We start from the raw sequence: 16,505 nt of genomic DNA, 5'->3' as shown, positions 1-16,505 counted from the left end.
ATTATAGCTAAAGTGTGAGGCTATAATTTTAAAGGATGCCTTTGAGAAAATGAGTTAAGAAGTTGTTAACGCAAGTGTTTTACAATGCAAAACACTAGCGTAGCTTCTACCTTCTGCTTAGAAAGAGAAGGTACAGAATGTTTACATGCCAGTATTCCTAAAATTAAAGTTATATGTATTTTTTACATGACATCATCATAAAGTTAAATTTCTACTCGTCTTCACTTAAAAGGGCAAAGAGCTTTCTTCAGTGTTCAGTTATCGGTTTTAATAATTATCTTCTATGTAAATTTACTTGAAACTATGTATGTTGATAATACAAAAACTATGGTTGTTGGGATTTTTTTGGTGGACAATTATGCCTATTCAATTTCAGTTGTAAAATACGTTTGTCTTACAAGGTTGAATTTGCATACCAACTTTATGATAATTAGTCTTTTATAGAATCAAAGACAGCATTGATTGTAAAATATATCTTTATTTTATGTGCTACAAAGAAAGAAAATAACCTATTAATTAAATTATGACATAATGCTAAGATGCCACCAACTATAAGATGCATTTCAACTTCAGAAGTTGAAATGCGGAAGAAAAATGGTATCTTGGAATTAGTGAAATCCAAAAACCCATTGATTATGACCTCATTGATCTTGTTATAATCCACCCAAACAGTATGAAAAAACTAAATATTCTGCAAATATGAACATTTGAAGTGCATTACTATAAGACAAATATTACACATAACAAATTGACACATAACATTACCCTTTAATCGGCACAAAAAATGCAATGGTTACCAGCTAACATTCCATACCTGCCAAAGATCAAATATATTTTCAAAAGTAAATCCATTCTCTAGAATGAAACAACTTAGTAAAAATTAGTTATCACCACTCTTCAGATTAAAGGGATTCTTTCATTCCACAAAGCAAAATAATAATATTAAAAGCTAACTGTGACGAAGTGTGCTATGTGCTCTCATGAAAAGGTCTGCTTCACTTTTAATACTCACCAGTGACCTGGACAATTCATGGGTTTGAGGGCAAAAGTGTCCTTTTCAATCTCAAAGGTAAACATGTTCTCGCTGTAATGCTGCCAGTGGCCCGAGGCTTCCCAGAGTTTACTGTTGTACATGTTGGGAGAGAGCACCTCCATGAAGTCACGTTTGTGATATTCCTCCTTCAAGATACATGCATTCAACATTAAAATCTGCTAGGACAGATCACAATTCCATGCAAAGTAACACTATGAGCAAATATTTTCAAATTGGGCTCAGGTTCTATATTAATTCATGATTAATGTACCCTCAGTTTTAGTTGTGGTGGTTTCTGGATCTTGAAAGAAAGATTTACATATGCTCAGTATAATTTCTATTGAGTATATTTATTTTATAGTATATAACAGTATATAGTATATAATGTTTTAGTTCTTTGAAAAGTAGTAATTGAAATACAATATATATAGAAACTCACTGTAACTATAAATTCCAAAGTCCTTCTAGATAAACAGCTTTTTTCCTTTTAAGAAGCAGAAAACATTCATAATTTAATAAGCCTGAATGCCATGTTGCATGTTATAATTTTGATTTATTTAGTTTTAAACAAAAATAAGAATTTTAGTGTATAACGATTTAAGCAGCTGATATTTATTAAGTTGTGAGCTGGCCTCTCTCCCTCCCTACCTATTTAACAGCTTCCCTAATTGAATCACTGGAGATAGGAGAAGAGAGTTTTTTCCCAAGCAAAGTTTTAATTTTATTTAAACTTTCTTTAAAAACAAAACAATTAGGTCATCTTTGTTGAGTAAATATTTTATGTACACTTTCCAAAAATGCGTATTCTGCTGTTGTTTTATAAATGTCAATTAGGTCAAATTGTTTTGACAGTATTTGATAGGGACCCTTTGCATGACAATGTTAATTTGGATGAACACAAAAACCTGAATAAGTAAGACTTCTGAGAATCCTTAGATTCTCAACATTTGTAAATCACTTAATGGACATATGGCACAAATCTAGAATGCCATACATACTTGGAGCAAATTTTAAAAATTTTTCACAGCTAAAAAAACATAAAACATAACATTTTAAGATTACTAACAATGGTTTTATATAACTGAAAGGAATGTTATCTGTCATTCTTCAGCAGGGCATTTTGGCAGTCCATGGTAGACAGCCTGGGTCTCAGCCATTCGGTGAGCTGCTTTACCTACTCTTTGTTTTTACTAAATTAGAAAACGTTAACAGGTAGGGTGTGGTGGCTCACGCCTGTAATCCCAACACTTTGGGAGGCTGAGGTGAGTGGATCACCTCAGGTCAGGAATTTGAGACCAGTACTTCAGAATGTGTCCTTATTTGGAAGTAGGGTCTTTATAGAGGTAATCAAATTAAAATGAGATCATTAGGGTAGATCCTAATACAATATGGCTGGTCTCTTATAAAAAGGAGAAGTCTGGACACAGAGACAGATGCACACGAGGGGAAGACAATGTGAAGACACACAGGGAGAACATCACGTGAAGACAGAGGATGGGAATGATGCTTCAACAAGTCAAGGAACACTAAAGATGACTTGCAACCACCAATAGCTAGAAGGTAAGGAAGGATTCCCCCACAGGTTTTAGAGGGAACATAGCCTCGTCAACACCTTGATTTCACACTTCTGGCCTCCAAAACTGGGAGACAATAAATTTCCGTTGTTTTAAGTCACCTAGTTTATGGTATTTTGTTATAATACCCTAGGAAACTAATGCACCTACCAAATAAAACACTGCCCATCTGGGGTGCCGCCAGCATAAGGGCGAACATGGAATGAGTGATGGAAAAAGAAGGCTCTGATGTATCAGTTTGGCCCTAGCGTCCATCTACAGAGGCTGGGGCTGAAACAGTTACATTTAGTTATGCCTTTTCCTTGCATTCTTACATGAAGGGCACTCATGGTGGCCAATGTCACAATTCAGATTTAGGTGAAAGTGAAATGACATCACCACATGATGATACATTGGCTGATGGGAGCTTGTGGGAGGAAACCAATGTCCTCAATGTCCTCCAAGCAAAAGGTAAGAATGTGCTGAGAGGCACAGGGGATGAGTCGGGCTGGTTATTCTCCATTTGCCACTGCCTGTCTCGCCTCATCTTGGCCCATTTTCCTTCCTTCTCTGCCCTGCACTGGGTCCCCCAAAGCTGACTCCTATTGGCTCCACAGAAGGCTTATTTGCTGTGATTATTATTTTTTTATTTTACAAAATATATACTTTTATTTTAAACACAATAGTATAATACGATATGCTTAAGTTACGCTTCATGTGAAAAAAAAAATAAGGTGTACAAAGAAAACCTTAACATTTTTCTCTCATTCCACTCTTTACTGCCCTGAGATAATGCCAATGGCTTGGTGTTACTGTATTTCAACCCTCTTCTACATGACTGTGCAAACACAAAACACACATACAGGATTTTGTTGTTTTTTGCTTTTATCTATTAAAAAAAAAAAAGGATACACTATACATTTACTCTGTAACTTCCAGTTTTCAACGGTAAGGTATACTGAAGCCCCCTTCAAATTAGTAAGCATAGATGTATTTTTGTAGTAACTGCATAGTGCTTTATTGTGTGGACATATCATAAAGTATTTAACCCTTCTACAACTGAGAAACATTAGACTTTTCAGTTTTGAATACTACAAACTATTCTTCAGTAAAGTTTTTCTATGTGATTTTAATTGTATATTTTAGATTCCTCTCTAAGAATATTGCTAGGAGTGTGCATTTTTTTCCACATTAATATTTATTACCAGATTGCTTTAGTAGCAATTTAAACTTTCTCCATAAGTATATGATAAGTGTTTCCTCACATTTCCTTCAGCAATGAAAATTATTTAATGGGTACCAATCTTTTTTTTTTTTTGAGACAGAGTCTCGCTCTGTCACCCAGGCTGGAGTGCAGTGGCGTGATCTTGGCTCACTGCAAGCTCCACCTCCTGGGTTCACACCATTCTTCTGCCTCAGCCTCCTGATTAGCTGGGACAACAGGCACCTGTCACCATGCCCAGCTAATTTTTTTGTATTTTTAGTAGAGACAGGGTTTCACCGTGTTAGCCAGATGGTCTTGATCTCCTGACCTCGTGATCCGCCTGTCTCGTCTTCCCAAAGTGCTGGGATTACAGGCATAAGCCACTGTGCCCGGCTGATGGGTACCAATCTTATAAGTAGAAATATTACCTCAGCATTTATCTTTTTTTTTTTTTTTTTTTTTGAAACGAAGTGTTGCTCTGTCTCTCAGGCTGGAGTGCAGAGGTGCAATCTTGGCTCACTGCAACCTCTCCCTCCTGGGTTCAACGGATTCTCCTGCCTCAGCCTCCTGAGTAGCTGAGATCACAAGTGTGCACCACCTCGCCTGGCTAAGTTTAGTATTTTTAGTAGAGACAGGGTTTCACCATGTTGGCCAGGCTGGTCTTGAACTCCTGGCTTCAGGCGATCCACCCCCATCAGCCTCCCACAGTGCTGGGATTACAAGCTTGACCCACTACGCCCAGCCTTTTAAATTTTCAATAAATTTTGTTACATATATTCGAGATTCACAATATGATATTACAGGACACAAATAGCAAAAGGGTTACCTTTTGTGTGTGTGTGACAAGAGCAGTTAAAATCTAATTAACAAAACTCCCTGATAAAATATAATTTTGTTAACTTTAGTCCTTATGTTCTACATGAGATCTCAAACCCTGTTGATCCTAGATATCTGCTATTTTGTATCCTTTGATCTACGTCTCCCCATATCTTCTCCCAGCCCCTGACCATGGTAAGCACTGTTTAATCCTCTGTGTACGTCCCTGAGCTCTCTCCTTTTTTTAGATTCATCAGCTCCCCTGGTTCTTAGGCCTCTGCACTCAGGCTAGAATTGCATCTCCAACTTTCTTGGACCCCCAGATCATGGGATTTCTTGGCCTCCATAATCACACAAGCCAATTCCTCATAATAAATTTCTTCTTATCTATATCTCCTGTTGGTTCTGTTTCTCTGGAGAATCCTGACATGCTAATATACTTTCTGTATGGTTTCTGATTGGGTTTGACCAATGGTAAATTCAAAAGGATTCAGAGGGCAGTGGAAGAGAGAGGTCTGGATATTTCTTTCCCCTCCGTGGTTCTTCCCTACTGTGGGTTTATTCAGGCTGTGGCTGCATTCTACAGTTACAGCTTCTGTTGAGTGGCCTCTCCTCCATGGCTTCAAGCTCTCTGTGGGTTCTGGAATTACTACTCCATTTCCACACTTCTGCAGGCCTAGTGATGGAGAGGAAGGGATTCTTGGCTGTTGGTAATCCCCGGGTGATCTATCATTGCTTGTTAGTTACCTTAGCCAGGCCCTTACCTCCATAAATATTTCCTTCACTAGACTCTCTTCAGTTAAACCCTTGGAGTGCATCTTTCAGGACTTTCCCTGCAGAAGAGCTGAATGTTTTGAGGCCTGCCATGTTCACAAAGACAAGCTTGGTTTAGAAATCCACTAAATCTAAGTTTGTGTGAAGAGGAAGCAGAAATTCCCCAAGTGGGATATTTAATTAACAAGAGGGCTATTAATCCCCAAGTGGGTTATTATTAACAAGTGGGTTATTATTAACAAGAGAAAAAACTACCCTCCCCACTCCATGGTTTCAAGACATGCAACAAGTCAGGCAGATTCCAGGAAATGCAAAAGGTGTGACTGAGACGAGCTTTACGAAAGCAACTCTCATATATAGCTGGTGGGAATGCAAAACAGTAGTCATTTTGGAAAATAGTTTGGCATTTTCTTATAAACCTAAATTTACTATATCTATTCTCACACTGCTAATAAAGACATACCCACGACTCAGTAATTTATGAAGGAAAGAGGTTTAATGGACTCACAGTTCAGCATGGCTGGGGAGGCCTCACAATCATGGTGGAAGGCAAAGGAGAAGCAAAGGCACATCTTAAATGGCAGCAGGCAAAAGACTGTGCAGGGGAACTCCCTTTCATAAAATCATCAGCTCTCAAGAGACTTATTCACTACCATGAGAACAGTATGGGGGAAACCACCCCCATGATTCAATTATCTCTACCTGGCCCCACCCCTGATACTTGGGGATTATTACAATTCAAGGTGAGATTTGGGTGGGGACACAGCCAAACCCTATCACCATATGACCCTGAAATCACACTCCTAGGTATTTACTCTAGTAAAATGAAAACCTATGTTCATACAAAAAACAGTACATGAATGATAATGGAAGTTTTCATAATTGCCAAAAACTGAAAACAACCCAAATGCCCCTCAACTGCGGGATGGATACGAAGCAGGAGTATGTTCATATGATGGAATACTGTCCAGGGATAAAAGCAGAGGCCCATGGGGACACTCAACTTGGATGCATCTCAAGGATGTTGTGCTGGGTAAAAGCAGTGTTTAAAGCTTTATAAAATTATGATTCCATTTATATGGCAATATTTTAGGGATGGAGAAAAAAAAATCAGCAGTTCCCTGAGATCGGGATGGTGGAGGGTTTGATTTTAAAAGGGTGGCATGAGAGAGTTTTGAGGGGTGATGGAAATGTTCTGTATCTTGATTGTTGAGGTGATAACACAGTTCTGTATGTTAGCAAAAGGGCGTACATTTTACTGCATGAGAATTTTTTTAAAAAGATTTTAATTTTAAAAAAAGGTAAGAAAGGTACAGAATCAGCTGACAGATATTTTCCAGAATGCAAGGAAAAAAAATTCAAGGAGAGTCACAAAAAGATCTATTCATTCACTATCAGTTGTCCACACAGTCAGTAACCAATATACAAACTAAAGTTCACTTCCCTTTACTTAAACCTAAGTGGAAGTCATTTTACCTAAGTCAAAAACTCAGAAATCGTGGAATTTCCCTCAGTGGGAACGGTGTGCACATCCAGCCTATCCTGGCCTCCTACATCCCTTACACAGAAAAGCAGCAGTTCCAGTTCTGAGGAAAAGGATGCTTCCTGGTGGAATGCAGCCATATATTCCACTGTGCTCAGCACACCATGTTTCCCCAGCACTCTGGCTACTACTGACTAGACTAGGACTCGGCACCAAGCCAAAGGCTACTGATATTGGACCAGACCACAGCCCCTGAGACAGCCCAGCTGTGACTGACAGTCTGTCCCACAAGCACACCCTCTACTGGCTGGTGACTAACAGAACCAACTGGAACCTCAGGGAGGACTTTGAGGCACATGGAGGAGGGCAGAGAGGAAAAAACACACAGGCAGATAGACTGAAAAAAATTAAGACCCAAGAGTATTCTTTTCTCCAGCAACGTACTTTAAATATAGAAACAGAGGCAGAAAATAAAAGGATAGGAAAAGATATATCATGCAAACACTAATGTTAAGAAAGCTGGCTTGCCTATGTCAATACCAAAGTAGACTTAAAAAAAATATTTTTATTACAAAAGGTCAAATAGCCTATGAATCCATTTATATGTGACACCTATAGTCAATTTCATAGCGACAAAAACTAGAATGGTGGTTACCAGAGGCTGGGGGAGGCAGGCATGGAAGTTAGTGTTTAGTGGGTACAGAGATTAAGTGTAGGATGATGACAAAGTCCTGGAGAGTTTCAGATTTGCAAGATGAAAAGAGTTCCGGAGATGGACCATGATGGTTGCATAATAACATGAATGCACTTAGTGAGAATGAATTGCACACTTAAAAATAGTTAAAATGGTAAATTTTTATATTATGTGTATTTTACCACAAAATGGCTTTATTGAGGTATAATTTACATGCCATAAAATTCACCAATTTTAAGTGTACAATTCAGTGACTTTTGACAAATGTATACAGTCATACAACTTCTGCCACAATCAAGATATGGAACATTTCTACACTCCAGGAAGTTCCCTCCTGACCCTTTAGAGTCAATCCCCTCTCCCCACCCACTGGACTCCTGATCATCTTTCTGTCACTACAGTTTTGGCATTTCTGAAATGTCATATAATGGGATGGTGCCTTGTGTATTCTCTGACTGTCTTCTTTGGCTTAGTACAATGCTTTTGAGGTTCCTCCTTCATGTGTATATCAGTATCTCACTGCTTTTAAATGCTGAGTAGTATTCCACAGCACGGACTTAAGACATTGTATTTATCCTTTCACGAGTTGAATTTGGGGTTGTTTCAGGTTTTGTGCTATTATAAATAATGCTTCTATGAACATCCAAATACAAGTCTCTGTGTAGATGTGGGTGTATGTTTTTATTTCTCTTGGGATAATTAGAAGTGGGGGCCAGGTGTGGTGGCTCACGTCTGTAATCCCAACACTTTGGGAGGCTGAGGCGGGTGGATCACCTGAGGTTGGGAATTTGAGACCAGCCCGACCAACATGGAGAAACCCCATCTCTACTAAAATACAAAAATATTAGCTGGGTGTGGTGGTGCATGCCTATAATCCCAGCTACTCGGGAGGCTGAGGCAGGAGAATTGCCTGAACCTGGGAGGCGGAGGCTGCGGTGAGTTGAGATCATGCCATGGCACTCCAGCCTGGGCGACAAGGGCAAAACTCTGTCTCAGAAAATAGAAAAAAAAAAAAAAAAAAAAAAGGCCAGGCGCAGTTGCTCACGCCTGTAATCCTAGCACTTTGGGAGGCCGAGGCAGGTGGATCATGAGGTAAGGAGATCAACACCATCCTGGCTAACATGGTGAAACCCCATCTCTACTAAAAATACAAAAAATTAGTCAGGCGTGGTGGTGGGCACCTGTAGTTTCAGCTACTCGGGAGGCTGAGGCAGGAGAATGCATGAACGCAGAAGGCGGAGCTTGCCGTGAGCTGAGATCATGTCACTGCACTCCAGCCTGGGTGACAGAGCAAGACTCTGTCTCAAAAAAAAAAAAAAAAAAAAAAAAAAAAATAAGCGGGATTGATAGCTCACATGTTACGTGCATGTTTATCTTTATAAGAAATGCCAAACTGCTACAAAGCAGCTCTACCATTTTACATTCCTACCAGCAATAAGGGTTATACTTGCTCCACATTCTTGCCAATGCCTGATGTTTTTAGTCTTTCTATGATGGGAAGGGGACATTCTTCAATCAATAACCCTGGCATGAGACTCTACCAGAATACAGTCATGTAAGGGACCCAATCCAAGAACCACCCAGAGGAGCCTAAAATTTGGAACTAGGAGAGACAGTAATGATGAAATGGCAGTTTTAAACTATTAAGTTCTGGGATACTTTGCTATGCTGCAACAGCCATCCAGAACAGAATTTTGCACTGGATGTCGGTACTGCTATAACTGAGAAATAAAAATAAAATCCTAAGCGCCCCAACTGACTGAACAGACACCCTCTTGGCCAAGGACCCCAGAGAAACCTTAAAAACTGAGATACTGGTAGTGACAGTAGGTTGGACACGCCTAATTATACCCACTATGTCACTAACAACCATTAGGCTTTCTTTCTTAAAAGTTAAGCCCTTTCGAAAGACTTGCTCCACCACTGATTTACACAACTGACCAGCATTCCTTCCTGATAAAAGATCACTAACCGTGTACTGGTTCTGGTTGGTTTATAAAGGCCGCACATGGGATGCCTCTGTGTCCTCCATTCGACCTTTTGGTTATACAGACTAATTTTAATGCATTAAGTCTTCACCCCAAAGTGAACAAGGGATGCATGTAGCATGCATGTTTGCTTACTATTGTGAATATTGTGAATATTCATAGCTCTTCTTATAACCTGTTAAATAATTATACTTGGCCAATCTCATCAGCATAAATTCCTGTCTTACTCTTCCCTCCCTTGAAATGCCTGCTTCTGGTTTCTGGCAGAAGCTACACTTCCCAGCCTGCAGGATTTCAGGCTGCAACCCTTCAGAAGAAATGAAGCTCTCCTTTACGATTTTACGAACCTCATGATTCTTCAGTTGACATAACAATAACCTGAAACATGTAGCTTTGGGGCCAGGTGGTGGGAAGAAGCTAGAAGGGATTCTTATTACAAGGTGCCAGAAACAGATGGTGGGTAACACTGTCACCAGAAGTAACACGGAAAACAGAAAGGGTACCCAAAGAACTCATGGATTTAGCTGGGGAGATGTCCAGGCAGAATGTAGAAAGTGACAACTGATTTCTGGTTCCCTATGGTAAAATACAAGAAAAGAGGTATAAACCAAAGGTGAAACTAATTAACTTTTTAAGCCAAGTTTAGAGGAAACATAAAGCCACCAGGACCTGCTGGGTTCAAAAATGAAACTTCTTATCCTTACACTGTCCCAAAAAAGACTCAGGAGGCTTCAGGACATGGATCAAATTCAGATTATAATCATCAAAGCATAACCTTAGGGTAAAGACCTTAAGGTTGGGGCTGTAAGATACTCTGTGAAAACCTCAGAATGATCTACTATAAGTGCACCTAGGAAGCCTTCTGAAAGTCTTAGGCTTTGTAGACTCTTTCAGTTAAACACGAAGGCTTTGAAGACTCTGCTGTGTACTGTTGTCTCACAGTAGCCTCCTAGGTAAAGAAGGATCTGTGTCAGAAAGATGTGGATGTGGCTTTTATCTAACCATGTTGATGATAAATTTATATAAAAGGCCTCACAAAGTTTTTAAAGGAATTGTACTAGCTTAGATTGAAAGACAGCACAAAATGAAATGAGGGCTTTGGACCCCCTCAGCCTTCTACAGGAAGGAATCAGGTTGAGAACAAAGCTACTCCAGGCCGGGCGCGGTGGCTCACGCCTGTAATCCCAGCACTTTGGGAGGCCGAGGCAGGTGGATCACAAGGTCAGGAGATTGAGACCATCCTGGCTAACATAGTGAAACCCTGTCTCTACTAAAAATACAAAAAATTAACGGCGTAGTGGCGGGCACCTGTGATCCTAGCTGCTTGGCAGGCTGAGGTAGGAGAATGGCGTGAATCTGAGAGGCAGGAGGTTACAATGAGCCAAGATCGCACCAATGCACTCCAACCTAGGCGACAGAGCGAGACTCTGTCTCAAAAATAAATAAATAAATAAATAAATAAATAAATAAATAAATAAATAAAATTTAAAAAAAAGAAGAAGAAGAAGAAAGCTACCCCAAAGCACACATGGGTCATTTCTTGTGGAAGAGAAAGGAAGACTCAGAGGGCAGAATCACAGCTAGGCAGAGCAAAACTGGATCTTCATCAAAGTGTATCTTTCGACCCTGGGGCAGTGATGACTGGTAGATACCAGAATTTCTACAGACGGTGACTACTACTATGTGCCTCCTACTCTCCCCCACTCCTTTTTGAATAAGACTATCCACTGCATTATTTTATAATGTGGATATTTTATCACCATTTTATAATGTGAGGGAGATGGGAGGATGAGGTGGCTGATAGATAACTTGTGCTTTTAGTTCACAGGTCTTAAAATGTAGAGGAAATGTACTTGATAATCTATTCCCAAGAAACTGCACCCGAGGAGCCTCATCTGCATCTAGGCCTGATTCAGATGACATCTTGGATTTCTGAGCCAATGTAGTAATTAGATGAGCCTTGGAATTATTTGTTAAGAATAGAACACTTTGGAAGAGTAGAATGGGCTTTCCTACAGTCCTTTGGGGCTGAAAAGACATAGACCCACCAGCCAGTCAATTGGAAACCCAAGGGGGTCATGGCCTAGAAACAGGAATGAAAAGTAGGTTGAATCTTAATAAAATGGAAGCCAGCCCTAACCCAGTGCAATCTCTGACTGAATTGAATGATCAGTCTTTAATACTGGCAGAGGGTGAATGCTCCAGTTGGAGATAACATCACCTAGAGCCTCTACACTTAAATTAAATATAATATTTGGCATATAATATTAATAGATATGGGAAGAGACACGACTGTAATAACAAAAAACCAACAGAAAAAACAGCTGAGTTCCCTAAAAGGTTTTTTTCATGGTAAGGCCAATACCTTCAGACAAAGGTATCTAGAAATTCAAAGTTCTCAGTGTCTTCTGTGTCTGTCAAATATTCCCATTCCAAGCCTCAGGGACCCATGCCTTCCCAACCACTGCCCTTACCTTAGAATAAGAGATCATTGGATTTGTGTATTTAAATGGCTTTACAATTTGGTGACCCACACAATCAGGCCCTGCTCCTGTTCATCAGCCACATCTGTCTTGCATCTATAAAAAATAAGAGATCCCCTTAATGCCACCGTAAAGGCTTTCTGTTCATTCTCCATCTACTGTACTCCCAACTTGAGAGTACAAGGTACCAGGGGCCATGTTGATTTTTCAGAAAAGATAGCACATCCAAATGAGCAGCTGTGATGGTCATCACTACCTGTCTAAATCTCAATCTCTGATAATCTTCAGTGATTCTTCAAGTCTCTCCCCCTACCCTCTGATCTCCTACCGCCTCACATTGGCCAGCCCCTACTGGAAGATGGGTACCCCAGGTGATAGAATCCATAGAGGTCAGCCTCCAGGAGCACAGCACAAGAAGAAAAGGAAGGAGAACAAGACTGGAGAAGCAAACAGAGAATAACCAGCACAGGCCACATGCCATATATTCTTTTCTCAGAAAGTTACTGAAGACAGTGATCTCCAAATGAGAATTAAAGATAAGCAATGAAGAGATAGACAGGGACCAGGAAAAGGAACTCCGCATAGGAAGAGACATGAGGGGAGTGGCCAAGATGACGACGAAAAGAAGTCCTAAGATATCAGTCTGCAAGAATTTTAGTAGCAAGTTAATTCTGGAGTAGGACCAAATTTGAAGAAAAATGTACTGAGCAATTACCTGAATCATTGCAGAACATGTTGCAAGCAGATTTGTAGTTTTTGAGAGAAATCTGAGCATGAATTAGTGGTAGGCACATAAAAAACTAAGTAAATGAAAAATTTAGGTAATGATTATAGGAAAGACAAAACAGTGCAAGAATGGAAATGTAATCCTAGTAGTCCACCTGGATCACCTCTGAACACTATCTACACAGTCCTTATCATGTAAATACTAAAGACCTTCCCATCTACGAACTTGTATTACAAGTAGGTATTTTGCTCTATTGGTTTTTTTCCTCTTTCCTCTGGAGCTGCCAAATCACCTGGGAGTCATGCTATAGGCAAAGGGAAGCACCAGTGGCCCATGGAGCACATTTGGAGAAGCAATGCTTCATGGTTTAACACTCTGTGCCAGAGACGACACTTTCTCCTTTCTTTTTTCACAGGGAGTGCCACACTTAGTCTAATGCTTACCTTTATATTCTACATGCTTTAGAAACTAATATGGGCAAAAAGTGAATTTTATGAAATCCAGGAATGTATTCAGGGAAAACAGAAATTATCTCCATGTTATTATTAGAAGGCACAATCTAGTATCTCACTTTTTTTTTTTTTTGAGACGAAGTCTTGCTCTGTCACCAGGCTGGAGTGCAGTGGCACAATCCTGGTTCACTGCAACCTCTGTCTCCCACGTTCCAGCAATTCTCCTGCCAGCCTCCTGAGTAGCTGGGATTACAGGCGTGTACCACCATACTCGGCTAATTTTTGTATTTTTAGTAGAGACAGGGTTTCACCATGTTGGTCAGGCTGGTCTCGAACTCCTGACCTCAGGTGATCTGCCCACCTCGGCCCCACAACGTGCTGGGATTATAGGAGTGAGCCACCGCGCCTGGCCAGTATCTCACCTTTAACCTCAAAATTCTTATTAATGTTACCAAAGTAAAATTAATGGAAATGCTTGACCATTTTATTGTAAGAGAAAATAGTAAAAATATAAACTGGAATTGAATAAGAATAAAACATTTTAAAGTTAACTTACTCGTATGAAATCCGTAAGTGTATTATAAATGAAGGCTCCTCTGGGAAGGAAAAAACAGCTTCCGGGACTCAAATCATGGAAAAAGAAAAGTTCTTGTTCCTAGATTGAAACAATAATTGCATTTCAAATGTCATCTGCTGTTGCTTAGTATTTACTGCACACACATGATATGCTGGGAATAAAACATATAATACTCAGTTTTATTTCTATCTTCTCTAGTAATAGACATTCCAAGGCCATTCAACACTTATACCTAAATATATGTAAAATTTCCACTCATATTTATGGCTAATTAGCTTTGAACTTAGCTTTTATGTCACCTTCAGCTATTTTCTGCTAATTTTCTTACTTGGCACACTTGGAGTATGGCACTCATGGGGAGACAACGTGGCAAAAAGACCAAAAAAGTTCATTGCAAGAGGTAGGCTTTAAGTGATGATGATGACCATCATGGCTGTCACTTACTGACAGCCTGCCCCGTACCAGGCACCATCATCCAGTTTCTGTCTTCACAGCCACCCTGCAAGGCTACCCAGCAAGGCAGACAAGGACACAGAGCTTGCCCATCATCTAACACAGCTAGTGAGTACAAGCACCAGGCCTAAAGCTCAGGCCTAGCTGTTTTCCAATCTTCGATTTTTTCCTTCTACATGCTGCTCTGTCTCCCAGATACAAAGGATGCTATAAAGTGCACAGAATGTAAAAAACAACTTTTTTGTTTTGTTTTGTTTTTTGAGATTGAGTCTCACTCTGTCGCCCAGGCTGGAGTGCAGTGGTGCAATCTTGGCTCACTGGAACCTCTGCCTCCCAGGCCCAAGTGATTCTCCTGCCTCAGCCTCCCGAGTAGCTGGGACTACAGGTGCGTGCTGCCATGCCCGGCTAATTTTTTTGTATTTTTAGTAGAGGTGGGGTTTCACCAAAAACAACTTTATTTTTATATCATGACAAAAATAAGAGAAGGGTACAATTTTCAAAAATTAATAAAAGATATAGGAAGGAGGCCGGGCGCGGTGGCTCAAGCCTGTAATCCCAGCACTTTGGGAGGCCGAGACGGGCGGATCACGAGGTCAGGAGATCGAGACCATCCTGGCGAACACAGTGAAACCCCGTCTCTACTAAAAATACAAAAACTAGCCGGGCGAAGTGGCGGGCGCCTGTAGTCCCAGCTACTCGGGAGGCTGAGGCAGGAGAATGGCGTCAACCCGGGAGGCGGAGCTTGCAGTGAGCTGAGATCCGGCCACTGCACTCCAGCCCCGGCGACAGAGTGAGACTCTGCCTCAAAAAAAAAAAAAAAAAAAAAAAAAAAAAAAAGATATAGGAAGGAAAGAGGTTAGAAGACATCTGGGGTATCAAAATGAAAGAACTCAGCGGCAGACTATGAGTGCCAGCAAAATAGGAGAGAAGAAGAAATCTTATTGTTAAAGCAACTTAGTTTTGTGAGACAGAAACATTCCTATGTTGGTTTATGATTACATCTCTCTAGTGATATAAGATGTGGGGCATACCTTCCCAATCTTCCTGTGATCTCGGTTCTTTGCTTCCTCTTGGAACTTTTCCCAGGTCCTCATCATCTTGTTATCAGGAAAGGATATTCCATAGATCCTCTGCAATGTTTCCATTTCGGGATTGCCCTCCCAGTATGTTGAGGAATTCTAAATATCAAACAGGATTTTGGTAAATATATCAAACATTTGGTTGTAAGTAAAACTGCTCTTAAACACGAACGCAATTTTCCACTATAACACCAACAAAGCAGCCCTGAGCCATGGCTCATGCCTATAATCTCAGCAGTTTTGGGAGGCCAAGGTGGTCAGATCATTTGAGCTCAGAAATTTGAGACTAGTCTGGACAACATGGCAAAACCCCATCTGTACAGAAAATACAAAAATTTGCCAGGCATGATGGCACATGCCTGTAATCCTAGCTTCTTGGGGGATTGAGGCAGGAGGACTGCTTGAGCCCAGGAGGCTGAGGCTGCAGTGAGCAGTGTTTGTGCCACTGCACTCCAGCCTGGGTGACAAAACAAGACCTTGTCTCAAAATCAATCAAACAAACAATCAAAATCAACAAAGCTTAAAGAAGACTTTTTGTCTTCTTTAAGACAATCTTAAAATGGATTCTAACTAAACCTTCCCAGCCTAAATTATACCATTAACCAGCAAATTATGTAGAGTCTGCTATGGATTCTAGGAATGACAGTGACAGTGCATGGAAAGGAGGGAAGGCTAAGCAGGAATCATAATCACCAAGGACGGGGCAGAATAGACAGTAGGTATAGGGAAGTAAAGGTCAGTCTTGCTGACCTACAGTCAATGATTAAGAACAGTGCCATTAGCCAGCCCCACTTTACCTGTAAGAAAATCAAAGCCAAGAAAGGCTGGGACTGCCAAGTCAGTCCCATGCCTCCTAATTCCCAGAGCGATGTTTTCTCCATTACACCATCATATCCCCTTCTGCTGTTTTCTTTATCCTGCAGTACATTACTTTCACATGCAGACAAATATTCTTGCTCACATCAGGGCTATTCGAGAAAACCATAGTATATGGAACAATATTTTAAAATAGCGTAGGAAAAAGGCCAGGTGCAGTGGCTCATGCCTATAATCCCAGTACTTTGAGAGGTTGAGACAGGTGGATCACCTTAGGTCAGGAGTTTGAGACCAGCCTGACCAATGTGGTAAAACTCCATCTTGACTAAAAATACAAAAATTAGCCAGGTATGGTGGTGCACGCCTGTAATCC

General features: G+C 40.5%; 1 protein-coding gene across 5 annotated transcripts in view; it reads right to left on the bottom strand.

Annotated features, from left to right (window-relative positions):
- The window catches only part of TARS3 (threonyl-tRNA synthetase 3), a 73,356-nt gene that overhangs the window by 35,041 nt on the left and 21,810 nt on the right, over positions 1 to 16,505 (bottom strand). For all 5 annotated transcript variants that reach the window (XR_004057256.1, XR_004057257.1, XM_030930248.1 and 2 more), the window contains 3 exons: positions 15,269 to 15,415; positions 13,764 to 13,862; positions 1,013 to 1,179 (listed from right to left, as the gene is read on the bottom strand). Coding sequence is in view for 3 of the 5 variants with exons in the window: in XM_030930248.1 (XP_030786108.1) it covers positions 1,013 to 1,179; positions 13,764 to 13,862; positions 15,269 to 15,415 (413 nt within the window). In the remaining 2 variants the exon portion in view is untranslated. The remainder of the gene's footprint in view (positions 1 to 1,012; positions 1,180 to 13,763; positions 13,863 to 15,268; positions 15,416 to 16,505) is intronic.

This window comes from Rhinopithecus roxellana, chromosome 5 (genome assembly GCF_007565055.1).
Source record: "Rhinopithecus roxellana isolate Shanxi Qingling chromosome 5, ASM756505v1, whole genome shotgun sequence".
NCBI classification, from domain to species: Eukaryota; Metazoa; Chordata; class Mammalia; order Primates; family Cercopithecidae; genus Rhinopithecus; species Rhinopithecus roxellana.
This window is presented reverse-complemented; position numbering and strand designations above follow the sequence as displayed.